At 41.0% G+C, this 14,560-nt stretch overlaps 2 protein-coding genes across 4 annotated transcripts; both read left to right on the plus strand.

Annotated features, from left to right (window-relative positions):
- The first annotated feature begins 238 nt into the window (after nucleotides 1-238).
- On the plus strand, nucleotides 239-12,838 carry LOC128455784 (sorting nexin-4). 3 transcript variants are annotated; one of them, XM_053439644.1, is made up of 15 exons: nucleotides 239-399; nucleotides 1,500-1,624; nucleotides 1,848-1,989; nucleotides 2,169-2,318; nucleotides 4,550-4,597; nucleotides 4,823-4,878; nucleotides 4,964-5,036; nucleotides 5,333-5,394; nucleotides 5,701-5,766; nucleotides 5,916-6,005; nucleotides 6,395-6,494; nucleotides 6,700-6,845; nucleotides 7,072-7,186; nucleotides 11,124-11,167; nucleotides 11,352-12,838. In XM_053439644.1, exons 1-15 carry the CDS (start codon nucleotides 283-285, stop codon nucleotides 11,377-11,379), a joined length of 1,362 nt encoding a protein of 453 aa, XP_053295619.1. In that variant the 5' UTR covers nucleotides 239-282; the 3' UTR covers nucleotides 11,380-12,838. The 3 variants fall into 3 exon arrangements, with proteins under 3 accessions (XP_053295619.1, XP_053295621.1, XP_053295622.1); XM_053439647.1 differs by having other exon boundaries at nucleotides 326-467; XM_053439646.1 differs by having other exon boundaries at nucleotides 11,124-12,838.
- LOC128455785 (golgin subfamily A member 6-like protein 24) lies at nucleotides 7,219-11,116 on the plus strand. Its single transcript, XM_053439648.1, has 2 exons — nucleotides 7,219-9,762; nucleotides 9,879-11,116. Exons 1-2 carry the CDS (start codon nucleotides 8,941-8,943, stop codon nucleotides 10,077-10,079), a joined length of 1,023 nt encoding a protein of 340 aa, XP_053295623.1. The 5' UTR covers nucleotides 7,219-8,940; the 3' UTR covers nucleotides 10,080-11,116.
- Nucleotides 12,839-14,560: the final 1,722 nt, after the last annotated feature.

Raw genomic sequence — 14,560 nt, forward strand, 5'->3', positions numbered from 1 at the left:
TATTTCACTTTATTTTATTTTATAGTTATCTATTTATTATCTTTTACCCATTGCAGATACAAAACCTCACATTTAGCTGATACACTTCTATTTTATTTTACTTTATTATTTTATTGTATGTATCATTTAATAAGTACTGTTTGATAATAAAACATAAAACATTTATTTCACTTTATTTCGTTGTTCAGTCCATAGGTCTCAGTGGTCGTTGTGACAGCACGCGCACGCGCATGCGCAGCGGCTGCCCCTCGTCTCAGCTGACAGTGGAGCAGACAGGAGGTGATGATGGCTGACTCTGCTGACTCTGCTGACTCCGCTGACTCCGGGACCAACGAAGTGGCTGTGATCGGAAACACCGACCTGACTTCATCTGAATCGGAGAACAACCTCATCAACACGGTCGTGCACGGCTCTTTCTCTCCGTTAAACAATGTCCATTAGTCCGGAACTGCTGCTCTTTCTCACCGGTGAAAACCTTCCCAAACAGGCCTGAACTTGTGTGTTAGCTTCCGGGGAGAGGGGGTTAGTGATACACGGGGCTTCACTTTAAAACAGCTTTAAATGGACTGTTAGCTCCCAAACTAGCTTCAGTTGCTAACTCTGCAAAGGCGACTCTAAAGTGCCAGAGTCAGCCCAAGTTGCTAATGCTAACAGTGGCTCGAAGCTACCTTGTACACTTTGACGCTGCCTTCAGCTCGTTAGCTAGCAGGTCAGAGGGCTAAAGTTTAGTTGACATGGATTCAGCTTCATGGTTTCAGAGGAGATATAGAGAGAGGTCGATATCCCCCCCCCCCCCTGTTCATTGACGCTGGTTGTTTTATTATCTTGTCTCGTCTTGTGACCTGCACACGTCTGTCACAACCCTCCAGTGTGTGGTCACAACCCTGAAGACACAAACACAGACCTGCACCGCTGTGTTAAATCTGTTAAACGCTCGTCATGCATCTGTATAGAACAGATACTCTGGTACAGATCACTGATAAATCCGATTATCAGTGCATCCTTTTATCACTATTACTTTCAGCCACTTTTGTGTAGTATTTGTTTCACTGTCTCATACAACTTCCTTATTTTTCTCTCAGATCTATTACACTGGTTCTGCATTATTCATACATGTTTGTTTCATTTACACACACGTTTGTCTTTCAATGATATTTTCACTCTCCATACTGTTTTTGTTTTATTCACTGTATTCTATTCTATTACACGTTGTGATCTTGGAGCAAGCTGGCACAAGAATTTATTTTGGGATTAAAAGAAGTCTTATTTTATCTTATCTTATCTCAATGACAGAATCTACACGGTTCTGAGTGGAACGTTTAATAATCTCTTACCACCTGAGAACCAGACTGTGACCCTGCACACACATGTCTCCTCACCTGGTGTTATTGTTGTCTGATGTCCCCTTGATAAACCTCCCTTACCTTCATAGTCTGCTTTTCAATGAGTAGTTCATAATCTTTTTCCGCATGCTTACGCGATCTTTCTCGTCTGCGCAGATGGTGGAACGAGGGACAGCTCTGTTGAGAAAAATGGAGATCAACGTGACGGAGGCAGAGAAGAGAACAGGGAAGAACACGGTGAACATGCAGGAAACCTACACTGTCTACCTCATAGAAACACGGTGGGTCACAAACTGGAGCATCCTGTTTTTTACTTTTGAGTTTTTCCCCACTGACACAAGTTTTAGGGCCACATGCAAACAGAACAATATGCTGCTTGACATTTTAAAGTTAGTTGAGATGCATTGCTATTTCTGTGTCTCAAGGTGCTTTGAACAAGGAAAGTTGCTCATGTCCTAACACATGTACAACAAATAAACACACTGTTTACTCATGTGTCCACAGGCCAGCTGAAGCTTTCCCAGAGGGAGGACAACCGTCTGCACCCGATACTTTGTGGAGACGCTACAGTGAGTTTGAGCTGCTCAGAAATTATCTCCTGGTCACGTACCCCTTTGTCGTCATCCCTCCACTGCCGGAGAAAAGGGTGAGTGACACAAATGTGAACAATGGAATGTGTTAAATAACATAAACAAAATTTCAGCCGTGATGTTTTTCTCAGTTATTTTAGCTTTAGTTTCTTCCAAGTAAGAGGCGTGACTCACCGGGACTTTTGAGCTGATGTTGTATCTTCTCCTCTCTTCCTGGATTGTGTCTCTTGTGTAGGCAGAGTTTGTTTGGCACAAGCTGTCAGCAGATAACCTCGACCCGGACTTTGTCGAGCGACGGAGGGTCGGCCTGGAAAACTTCCTGTTGCGTGTTGCATCACATCGTGTCCTTTCCGATGATGAAATCTTCATCTGCTTTCTCACAGAGGTTAGCGTTCAAACACATAAACACACATATGCTAATGTCTCGTTGAGGTCTGCTGTCGTACGTATGCAAAACCTGCGCTTATAGGAGACCTGGGATTTCCAATTAGCAACAATATAGCAACAAGGCAAAGACATTCAAGAGGCTTGAATTAAAATGATGTTTAGATGTTGCTACAGGATACCAGGGTTTTCCGGTGGCCTGAGAAACTCTGCATTTTCATTGCAATATTAAAAAAAACTCAACACAGCCGAAAAGCAAAACAATTATAATTTATGACATTAGCCAAACTGCTGAAAAGACCTCTGAAGCTGTTTCAGACATGCATTGAAGACCGGACATTTTCCTGACATTTCTTAGAGGGGCTATATATGAGGACACAAATGTCATCGTCAGTTGTTCTGGATATTTTCCAGAAATTTTCCTGCCAACCCTCTTGTGAAATGTCATTTTTTAACATGAAACAAGCTTAAAACTGGAATACCACAAATAAATCAGAATGAAAGAAAGAAGAAGCATAAACATAGAAGACACTTATGAAGATGTCAACATGGAGAGACAATGAGATACAGTTGCTTTTGGCTTTAAGAGCCGACACAGAGTTCAATGTTTTGTAAACCAAAGCACTGCTTTCTGCCTTTCTGCAGAAAGCACCTGAATGTTCAAGACATTTCCCCTTCTTTTGTAAAGGCGTCTGACCCAGACTCTCCTGCTGCGTACTTCATGTGTGAAAGGAAAACTCTGGAAAATGTCCGGACCCAGTTTTCTGAAGTTCATGTGTGAAAACAGCTTTAGTTATTACTATGTCCTTACCATGTCCTAAACCGTTGTCAGTAATCAAACTGTTGTTATACAATATAACACTCCAGCTTTCTTATCCACCCATAACTATCTGACATCGTGTTTGGCTGCCAAGAGTGTTTGTTCGTTCAGTCGTGAACTGGAGACATCTCACTTTCCCAGAGGCCACGAGTCAATTGACAGGGGTTACTGTAACGAGTCCATTCCTCTCTTGCTCTCTTTGCTCTGGCTTTATCAATTTCTCTGACGATCTTTAGACTTGAGTGTATTTGAGCTGATCATCTGTGACCGACGCAATTCTGGGCTGTCACAAGAATTGGCTGTTGCCAGACAGATTTTTCGACCTGGTTTATCACTGCAGCAAAAAACCATTTGAAGATATAAAGAGATAGTTTTCACCTGTCATGGATTTGTTTTCCTTTCCTCAGAACAAGTTACATCAGTCTTCTGAGATTCCTGCAGGATAAAAGTGATGAACAAAACTGTCTGATTTACTTTAGGGTCGAGCATGAAGGAACGTCCTTTCGCCTGTTAAAGGTCATCATTACCCAATCGCTCGCAGTGATTCTCCAGGACATATTCCTTCTGTACTCTCTCAAGGGCATTGTTTGGCATTCTCCGGAGGGTTTGCTAGGAGGCTGGCAGGAAAAGTTCCAGAAAATATCTGGACTACATGATTTGGACAGTTGAATTCTCACCTACAGCCCCTCCTGAAAGCAGAATACCCGAGGTTCAGTGCCTGTCTGATAGCATCCCTAGCAACATATGGCTACTAATAACCAATAACGCAACAATCTTTAAACATTACTAAACACTGGTGCACTGGTGAATACATGATTGTCTACTATTGAAATATAAGACAACCTCCAGTTTCTTTAAACCTACAGAAAAAATGACGTAAACGAGGGCCAACGTGGCATCCAGTCTCCAGAGTGGTAGAATTTTTTTTCTTTTTCCATTCCTTCATTTGGCTTAGGTGCTGAGCAGACATGATTAGGGGGTGCACTAAGTCTTATAATGGTAGGGGAAATCCTTGATACAGACAAATATGAAACCAGCTAAAAATGCATCAAGTCTGAAGGTGGTTTTTTGTCCTTTCCAATAAAATCTTTTGCACCCACACTGTGATCGCATGGAAAACAACCCTGTAGTATTTGCCATAGATCTATCACATGCATCATTCTTATTTGTTATTCATCTGCAAACTGGGGAAATTTGATAACACCCATGGTTTCACGCAGAGCCATCACGCAGAGCACCCTCAAACTGGATCTGGATCTCAGGTCTCCCTTTAGCCAGTAGCAGCATGCTCATACCAGTGCGTCCTCTCTTTGTAGCCGTGCAGTTGTCGGGTGGCGGCCCTCCTGTGTACAATGTATTGCTGATAGTCCTGCCTGTTAGTTGTTGATCATCTGTCAATCTTTTGTCCTCAGGAGAAGAAATGGAAGGATGCGGTTTTGGAGACGGGTTTCCAAGACAAGGTAAAGGGGTCGTAGTGTTTTGTCGCTCTCATATCTTTAAGAGATTTTGTATCATGTTATACAATCATCCACTTAGTTCTTCCTCCCTAATAATTTCACTGGGATTTATATTATCAACAGACTATTTTTCAGACCAGAAGCAAACCCTCATAGATTCTCCTGTCTGCTGAATGTAAAATATCTTTCACTAACATAACTCGAATGTGATTTTCTGTTCTCCTTCAGGCTGATTCCAGACTCAAGTCTCTGAGTGCCATGTTCAGAGTCAAGAACCCAGACCAGTAGGTTGAAAACCGTACGAAAGTGAAACTGCTTCGTGTCACTTAAACACTGTTTGACCTACGACCCATTTGTTGTCTTCTCCAGGCAATTCACAGCACTGAAACACTCCAGTGATGAGCTGAACACAGTCATCTCTCAGTTACTCAGGGTGCGGGCGGTGAGTTTGGACATGGACAGACACACACACACAGACACAAACCTGTTTAACTGTTTTCTTAGATTTGGCTAGTGGTTTGCATTGTTTTTGCATATTGGCTTATCATGTAACGTGAGGTGTTCAGTTAGTTCAAAGCTGTGTCAGAATTCAAGATGTACAGTGTGACGCCTTTCATATTAATTGAGAATATATTGAGTCACTGTTAAATCAAATATAACCGCTAAGGTGTTTTTAAATGAAGGGTATTTTGAAGTATAAAACAACGCACATAACTCGATCTGTTGTCTTCATTCCAGAAAGTAGCGGACAGGCTGTACGGAGTCTACAAGGTCCACGGTAACTATGGCAGAGTCTTCAGGTGAGAAACCCCTGTTCTGTTGTTACTGTATCTTTCTACATGAATACAATCACAGTTTTGGCCTCAGAGATGGTGCAACATTTGAACAAAATAAAGCTTTAATGAAGCCACAACTTAAAATTGAACGACACCTTGTGCGTATTCTGCATCCACCTACTTTTGATGCCCTTATTTGCTGTATACATTGAGGAAATGATGGCACAAAAAGTAGCATTTAGTTATTTTGACCACTTTAAAGAAAACCTATGCTGTGTTGAAAAAAGATCAATCAAAAGTAAAGTTCCCCTAAATGTGTTGTGTCTTCAGTGAGTGGAGTGCCATAGAGAAAGAGATGGGAGATGGACTACAGAGTGCTGGTCACCACATGGACACGTAAGTAGTAGACTTAGCAGTGGAAAAATCAACCAGTGTACGCTCCCACATGCTTACACTTAATAAAATAGACTAAGCAACTCCTAATTTAGACTTATGTCTTTTTTCTGCATTGGTTCACTGTTGAATGTGACTTTGTATGTGCACAGATATGCTACATCAATAGATGACATTCTGGAGGAGGAAGAGCACTATGCAGACCAACTGAAAGAATACCTCTTCTACACTGATGCTGTCAGGTAAGTGAGTGTGTTAAAGAGGGAAACACAAAGCAGTGTCAGGCCCTCCTCCTCCTCACGCTGCTCACCACGGTCTAGTTAAACCAGCTACACCTCGGCTATGTCTATGGGCAAACCACAGCACAACACAGCTATGCTAACAATGCTAGCGGTGCTAACTAGTTGCTGGCAACCCTGCAATCCTCCTGAGAGTGGAGGGTGTGTTTCTTAGTGGTGAAGGGTCACTGGTCATCATTTATGTCAGGCAAAGGTTTCCTTTTTATTTTTATTATAGAGATGTCCATATCCTTGTATTGATTGAAATTGGCTATTTTTCCCACAAAAAATATTTTGGGGCAGTGGAAACATAATTTCTAATTTACTGTTGTTAAAATGTTTTTGTCTTTTAGGTCAGTGTGTAAGAAACAGGACTTGATCCAGTACGAGTTGGAGATGGCAGCTCAGGACCTCGCCAATAAGAAACAGCAGAGGGACGAGCTGATCAACGGGGTAACACACAAACACACACCGGTTTAGTAAACCTCACGTCCTAATATACATCCTCGGCAAACAGTCAGGTGGCAAACACACACAATGTCGGCACTACCACCATATCAAAATCAGAATTAGTTTTGTGCTTAAACCATCAAATTGTATGTATGAATATATACTATGCTGATTTCTAATATGTGTGTCTTACTGTCTGTGTGTGTAGACGGTACGAATCTTTTCTTTGAAAGGGATGACCAGTAAACTCTTTGGCCAGGACAGCCAGGAGCAGAGGGAGACCAAGTTGGCAGCCCTGGCGCAGAGTATAGAGGAGGGGGAGGAGGCCGTCATGGAGAAGAATAAAGAATGTCGGTAAGTGCAAAAGAATTTGGTCAGTACTCTGCACCTTTCAAAATTGTTTCTGTCATCTAAACATCCCCCACTGTGTGTCTCCTACTGCACGTCTGTTCCTCTTACTCTCTCTATATCAATTTATATAATCTGCTTTGTGGTCACTCAGTTTGTAATACACATTGAAGTTCTTCCTGCTTCACACAGACTGAGCCACGATGGCATGTGTCTTTGTCTGTTCCCTCAGAGAGTTTTGCAAAACAGCCTGGGCAGACATCGAACTGTTCAAGGAGCAGAAGGACAGAGATTTGCGTGAGGCACTAATCAGCTATGCCATTATGCAGATCAGCATGTGCAAGAAGGTAGGGAGTTCAGTTTGTTTGCTCAGGTATTCTGTCACATATGCTTCAGCGAAACACAACATATTTTATCTGCAGAAAAAATGATCAAAGCTCTGTCCTGTAATCCTGACATCACAACGTGTAATTTAATCTTAATCCAGTCCAGCAGCACCGCGTTTATCTGCTGCCTGCCGGCGTTTAATCAAGATGTGTTTCTGTTCCCGGGGAGAATAAACCTCCACTGTGATGACATCTTGAATAACAAAAAGAATGTTGTGGTTCCATGGATTACTGCATGTTTTAATACGTGTGCACGAGACCATGTGAGGTGATTCATCCAGAAAATCATACAAACAGAACATGAGAATACTAAACACTTGCATCGGGATTCATAATTGTTATTATCGTTATTACTTGTAAATATTGAAATGCTCTGATGTTCAGAAAACACGTCGCTGTCCTCAGACTGTCCATCGCTGCAGCTCCTCTGCTCAGCCTCTGTCTGAAACAATCAGTTTTAGCTCCATCTTCTGCGGAGAATTCAAACCAGAATGTTTATTACACATGTGTTGCATGTTACTTGGTTCGACTTCTATTTGGTGAAATTCAACTGAACTGCAGCAACATCTTCTCGTCAATCTCGATTACCGATCTCCATCACTACAGCTCGACCCAATTGCTTCTTCAAAGCTCTGAACAATGAATAAAAGTCAAACTTTGCATATAAACAAGCAGGTCGGTTGCTTATCATAATAAAAGCCTGGAAAGAGGCGATTAGAGAAAACAAGAGAAAATAATTGTGAGGCATTCTTGTAATCTGTAAAAACCTGTATAACTTTTAGTCATGTCAATGTTTGGAATAAAAACATTATTTTGTTATATAGTTTATTATTATATTATTTTATAATAAAACAGTTTAATAATATATTAATATAAAAAGACTTGAAGGCAGTACGTCACATGGGTTGAGGGACAATGTCTATTAACCTCTTAAGAGGCGGGTGAGATTCGCCTAAAACGCCTGTCGCAGGAATTTCAAAGTAAAATGAAAGCTGTTCTTGAACCATTTGGAGTACATGCATGGTCTTGGTCTCTTTTGAAAGGTAACATTCTGAACCCCCCCCCTAACCCTAACCCCCCAAAAAAAGTCACAATCACCCGAAGTGCTACTGGCATTGAGTAAAAGCAGTTGGCACACAGTGAAGTAGAAGGTTTTTATTTCCGCTTGAATATTTTTTAATAAACAGATGCCTGCAGATGACTCTTGCTGGGACTTATGAGCTGCAAAACACAATGGGACCCTAGCATGAAGCTTTGACTAGCCCAAGTTCAAATTATTTGATAACAATACCACATAAAATGTATATTTGACAGCTCTTTTCCTAAGAGCATGTTTTCCACAAGGGCATTTGGTGACTCCAAAGGACCCGTTTGTAACCATGGTAACCAACCATGCTAAATAGGCTAACTTTACACTCATACGTTTATATAAAAGAGAAAAAACAGCCACACAGTGAAACAACTCCTTTGAGTTCCTTTGGTGACCAGAGAGATCCCAAACATTGGCGCCATCTTTAATCAGCAGGCTATTACCTTTGAGTTCCTTTGGTGACCAGAGAGAGCAAAGACATTAGCGCCATCTTTAATCAGCAGGCTACTGCCTTTGAGTTCTTTTGGTGACCAGAGAGATCAGAGGCATTGGCACCATCTTTAATCAGCAGGCTACTTGACCACTGAAGAGACACTTCTCAGTCAGTTTAATCAAACAGTGCAACATGACAACAAGTCAAGACTGCTCTACAAGTCGGAAACCAGGAACACAACTCGATCAGTCAACAGCTGAGAGAATCATGAGTCTAGAAGACAACCGCTCCAACAGCAACATGGAGCCCAACTCAGTGAATACAATGGAGGACCTCCTACAACAAGTGAAAGGCTTAAAGTCAAGTAATATGAAGCTGTCGCTGGAGAACCAAGCTCTTCAGGAGGTACAGAGAGAACTAAAGTCCAAGCTGAAGACAATGGACATGATGTTGATCCTGAAGGAGGATGTCGACAGGGAAAGAGATAAAGTAATCCATACTTTCCAAAGTGAAAACACCGCGCTGGTCGATAAGAATGATGAGCTCATGGCCAAACTGAGGACCGCACAGAGTCAGATCCGAGATTGCAAGACTGCCTGTAACCTCAGAGTCGACTACCTCGAGGGTCTGATATGGAGGGGGCAGTCGGAGAATTCCGTCTGCTCTAAAAGAACCAAGGAGCTGGAGAGCCTGGTTGAAGCCACAGAGAAGAAGTGGCTCAACGTGCAGGAGGACTTTCAAAATAACGTTGAGCTCACGGAAAAACTGAGGGCCATGCAGACTCGGATCCATCAGCTTGAGTCTGACTCGGACCTTAAAGTCAACACTCTGGAGGATCAGCTCAGGAGTGAGCAGGTGGAGAAAGAGACCTGCCTTCAAAGAACCAAGGAGCTGGAGAGCCTGGTTGAAACCACAGAGAAAAAGTGGCTCAACATGCAGGAGGACTCACCACAAAAAGTCCAGAAGATGGAGGAGGATATTAAGCTCCTCATCGTGAAGTCTATTAAGCTTCAGGTAAGTGACATCAGCTCAGTTTTATTTGAAGAATAACTTGTTGGATTGTGAGTTTGTTTCAGATTTAGACTTTTGGAGTGAAAATAATGAAACACGTGTCATCTCTGTCTTTTCAGGAGCTGGCCCTCATGTCAGACAGCGACAAAGCCAGAAAAAGTGAGGAAGAAAGAAAAGTTCAGAAGAAGCAGGAGAAGACAGAGAAAGTACAACGAGAGATGAAGCTGAAAGAGAGGGAAAAGCAGGAAAAGAAGAAGCAGCAGAGGATAGCGAAAGAACTAATAGAGAAGCTGAGAGGGAGGAAGAGCATGAGAAGATAAAAGCTAAGCTTCCCTGCTAAATTTCTTAAACTAGATTGCTAGTTTGAACTGTTTGGTCTCACCTTGAATTGTATGAGACAGGAGTTTGTTTATTTATTGATTCTGTTTACTATTCCTAGTTTCACTCAAGTGATTGAGAGTTAAAAAAGGAACCAGCTAAGGTTAAATTGCTTGATTTTTAACTGCCAACATTACTGCAACGACACTGTCCTGTAGATTCATGCTGTACAACATCAGGAGGACACGCCCCCTTCTCACTCAGAAGGCGGGGCAGGTTCTTGTCCAGGCTCTGGTCATCTCACGCCTCTCACTACATCCAGGACATGGTCAAACGTTACACCCCAGCACGTTCACTCCGCTCTGCTTCGACCAATCGGCTCGTTGCTCCTTCACTGCTAAACACTCATCAACATCACGACTGTTGTCTGTCCTGGCTCCTTAATGGTGGAACCAGCTACCTATCGACATCCGGACATCAGAGAGTTTACACATCTTCCGCCGCAAACTAAAAACACACCTCTTCCGTCTATTGGAGAGGCGGTGGACTAGTGGCAGAAAAATTGGACTATGGGCAGAAAATCTGTCTGGATGGTCTCTGGTTCGACTAAATGGAGTGACAACCCAAAAAAAATACCTGGATGGACAACACCTGGATCTGTCCAAAAAAGTCCAAGAGGACTCTCCCTACCCACCCCTTGAGTGCCCCTGAGCAATGCACCTTACTCCCCCAACATCTGCACCCCGGGCGCCGTGCGTGGCTCTGTGTGTCCTGCTGTGTTCACCAAATGGGTCAAAAGCAGAGGAAAAATGTCTCCCTATTTGCATGAGTCTGTCTGTGTCTGGGATTAATAAATGTATCTTATCTTATATCTTGAATAAAAAAAAAAAAATCTCTTCACTGAAGCGTGTTGTCTTCTGTGTCACACACACACACAGACACACACACACACACACACACACGCATACAGGTTTTAATTCATCAGTTCCACTCATCAATTGTTGTTGGGTTCCTATGAATCTCTCTTTTTTCTGTTTGCCTTCCAGGGAATCCAGGTGTGGTCCAACGCCAAGGAGTGTTTCAATAAAATGTGAGCCACTTTCCCAGCCAATCACAATTGACACCAAAACAATAGCCAATCAGATTGTACAGACTGGACGTGCCAGCCAGTTGATTTCCCGCCGTCTTATGGAAATGGGCCATGGAGCCCAAACAATGCGCTAAATTGAAGCTACTGAGAATAATTGTCCCCTTTTTCTCTTTCTTCCTCCCAGACACACATGCACGCCCACATTAATTTAGAAAAAGATAGCAAGTCTGCTTCGTTTAGTGAGTCCATGCCTTTCCAAATCCAAGTGCCTTAATGGTACCACTGCTGATTTGACTGTCTTGCTGCAGATGACCAAAGTTTTCCATATTCGCAATGATTTACCAAGCTGACAGCATGACCAGAGTCCTGAGTTGATGAGGCCTGATGGTTGTTTGGGGGGAATCACTGCTCATTGAATCTCCGTTGTAAGCCCTTCTTTGAGTTGTTCTTTACTATGAAAATAAGGGATACTCAGTCATGACATTTCAGCCAGGGGTTCACGTGACTCGTTTCCAATTAAGTGCCTTAGAGATATTGAGACAAACTGGTGTTTTTTCTTACCAGTCAAACTGCAGTTCGCTGTCGAGGGACAATATTGGCAACGAAATGAAGAATGGAGAAAAAATGGCCCCTATTGACCAGCATCTTGTTTACATTGGAGCTAATATTGCAATTAATTGTCTCCGTACTAAAGCTATGGCTTTGCGATAGCTCAGTAATTCATAATAATCTATGTGCATCTTTAGGCAGAGATATTTTGTAGCAACTGGTCCCCAGGAATTATCCTGAATAATGTTTCCATTGATTTCCTCTTTTTCTCTCGATCTATAGTAACTTTATTGTTTGAATTTAATATGTCATAAAAATCAGCAATCAATTAAATTGTAAGGCAAGGAAACAAAAAAAAACACCACTACACATTCACATGTACTTATTTCCTGTATCCAGAATTATATTTTATACACTTTCATGCAGATGTCAAACTTAATGTTGTTATTGATCGACCAAAGTGCTTATGACCAATGATGTGCCTGTATAGTACAGATCACAGGTGGGAAGCACTGGAGACTGTAGCTGTGGGGTTGTTGTTTTTTGGGGGGGGGTGTATTTTTTTTAATTTCATGTTATCTTATTTGTGCCAAAAAGAAAAGAGCCATGATGAAGTGTAGCCAGAAAGACCTCAGACTGTTTTTTGACTAAAGATTAAAAGCAAAACACACGCGCAGATCAATGGCTGAATCTTTTTTCTCTACCGTCAAAGGTTTAATACGAACATCGGTTTTGTACAGCAGGGGAGGAATCGTTTGTTGTTGACCTTCTCTGCCTCACATGTTTTTTCAGAATTTAACTCGCAATAAATAGACCTTCGTTTTGATGACGTGGAAACTCTTTGGTATTCTTATTTTAACAGTCTGGCTTCATTCATATGCTAGAGATTTACAATACATATAATACTTTTGCTTCATTTACAATCTAGAGTCAGAAATGGAAAGATCGAACATCTGAAACTCATACTGAGATTATTTTCCGTCTCTCAGTGTACTCGAATTATCCTAAATTGAGGCTTTATGTGTGTTTTTGTAATAAACATGTTGAACGAGAGATTGTTGTTTTCCTGTCTCTGTATTCACTGTGCTAATAAACACTAATAAACATATTTCTTTTTAACTATTCTGTTGCATTTGTTTGACAAATAATTTAGAAAGAATTAAAAACCGATGCTCCACATTTACAGGGGATCCAAGGGGTCTTAAAAAGTCTCAAATATAATAGTCCGAATTTGATAAATACCTTAAAATATTATAAACCAGGTCTTAGATACCTTCATATAGATCTTAATGATGTTGATTTGAAAGTATTTAACACACTTTCATATAAATATTTTTGTGCCATGCGTAGTTTAGAATGTTGGCGTGTGTTGTAGTTGTGTCTACGCTGTGGGAAATTACTGTTGAATATAAGAGGGTTACACTGTCTCTGTTTTATGTTTAAGATAAAATGTGAGTTATGCTCTACTAGACTACTTCACCATGTCTTCAAAAAGGGGCAAAGTGTAAGAAATGATGGGACTCCAATATTATTTCATATCTGTCGTTCGTGACATAGATCTTCTAAATGTCATTATGGTCTTAAATCCAACTCAAGGTCGCAAAGTTATAGTTCACTTGTGTCACAATAACACACAGACTCTGTGCACTTTGTGACACCTGTGAGGGGGGAGTGGGTGTGTCTCTGTTTACAGTCATGTCAATGTGGAATTGATGCCATGTCAAATCCATTCATGCTTGGATTAGCAAATCACAAAGGGAAACTGTTACGTTTGGCTGTTCCAAGTAGTTCTGTATTAGGTGTTTGAGAAAGGTGGTGCTAAATTACATTTTTCTGCTGTTAGAGTGAAGTAATAATGGATCTTTTAATGTGGGCTATGATGTTTGCCCCAGTAGTGTGGTTTCAGCCATGGTAGGAAAAAATAAAAAGCTATTAAAAATAAGTAATCGGAAAAGTAATTAGGTAACGAGTGTGATCTGTTTAAAGTAAAGGATTTGAATGAATTTACCCGTACATCCCTCCACCATTGTCATTGTAAAGCTAATGATCATTATAATGTAAGAAAAGAATAAGATACAGCATGAAAATAATAATGTTTGAAACAAAGGGAGCAAATAGTCCCATGGTTGTCTGAATGCAATGAAGAGCTGTAATTATGAAAGTTGCTTCTTAGTATTTGTCCATCGCAGCTCTGAAGTGTCAAACAAAGCCTTTAACCTTTGGTAAATACATGGATTTGAACTCTCTGTGCACTTTACATAGTTTAAAACACAAATTCTGAGTTTATAAATTAACAAATGGCGCCATCTGCTGACTCATACCAGCAGAACCATTTCCATTTTCCACAGAACCGGCTTGACTCTGTGGGTTAAAGTGAAGACAGAAGTCGAAGGATGGGAAAGAAAAAAACGTATTTTTCAGATCCACCTTGTGGTTGGTTTGCATGATGTCATGGGTGGTTTTCTTAAATAGAAACCTAACATTAATTTACTATTACAAGCAGAAACCAGCTATTCAGTGTGCTCTAAAGAAACTTGATATTTTAATAAAGTAAATGATAGGCTTATTAGACTGCAAGGACATTGTATAGACTCCATAAATCACAGCAATTTATAACTTTAGAAGGAAATGTTACAAACAAATGGATGCTTATAGTATGAGGATGTTGAAAAGTCTATAAAGGGGGATGGTAGGTAGGTTAAATGCAGGGAAATCCAGCCTTGGCATTTACAATCTTATTAATAATTGTTATTATTATATCTTTATCTATATAGCACCTTTAAAAACAGTTGTTACAAAGACGACTAGAAAGAAAGAAAACTAAACTCCAAAGACAAGAAGCAA

This window comes from Pleuronectes platessa, chromosome 14 (genome assembly GCF_947347685.1).
Source record: "Pleuronectes platessa chromosome 14, fPlePla1.1, whole genome shotgun sequence".
NCBI lineage: Eukaryota > Metazoa > Chordata > Actinopteri > Pleuronectiformes > Pleuronectidae > Pleuronectes > Pleuronectes platessa.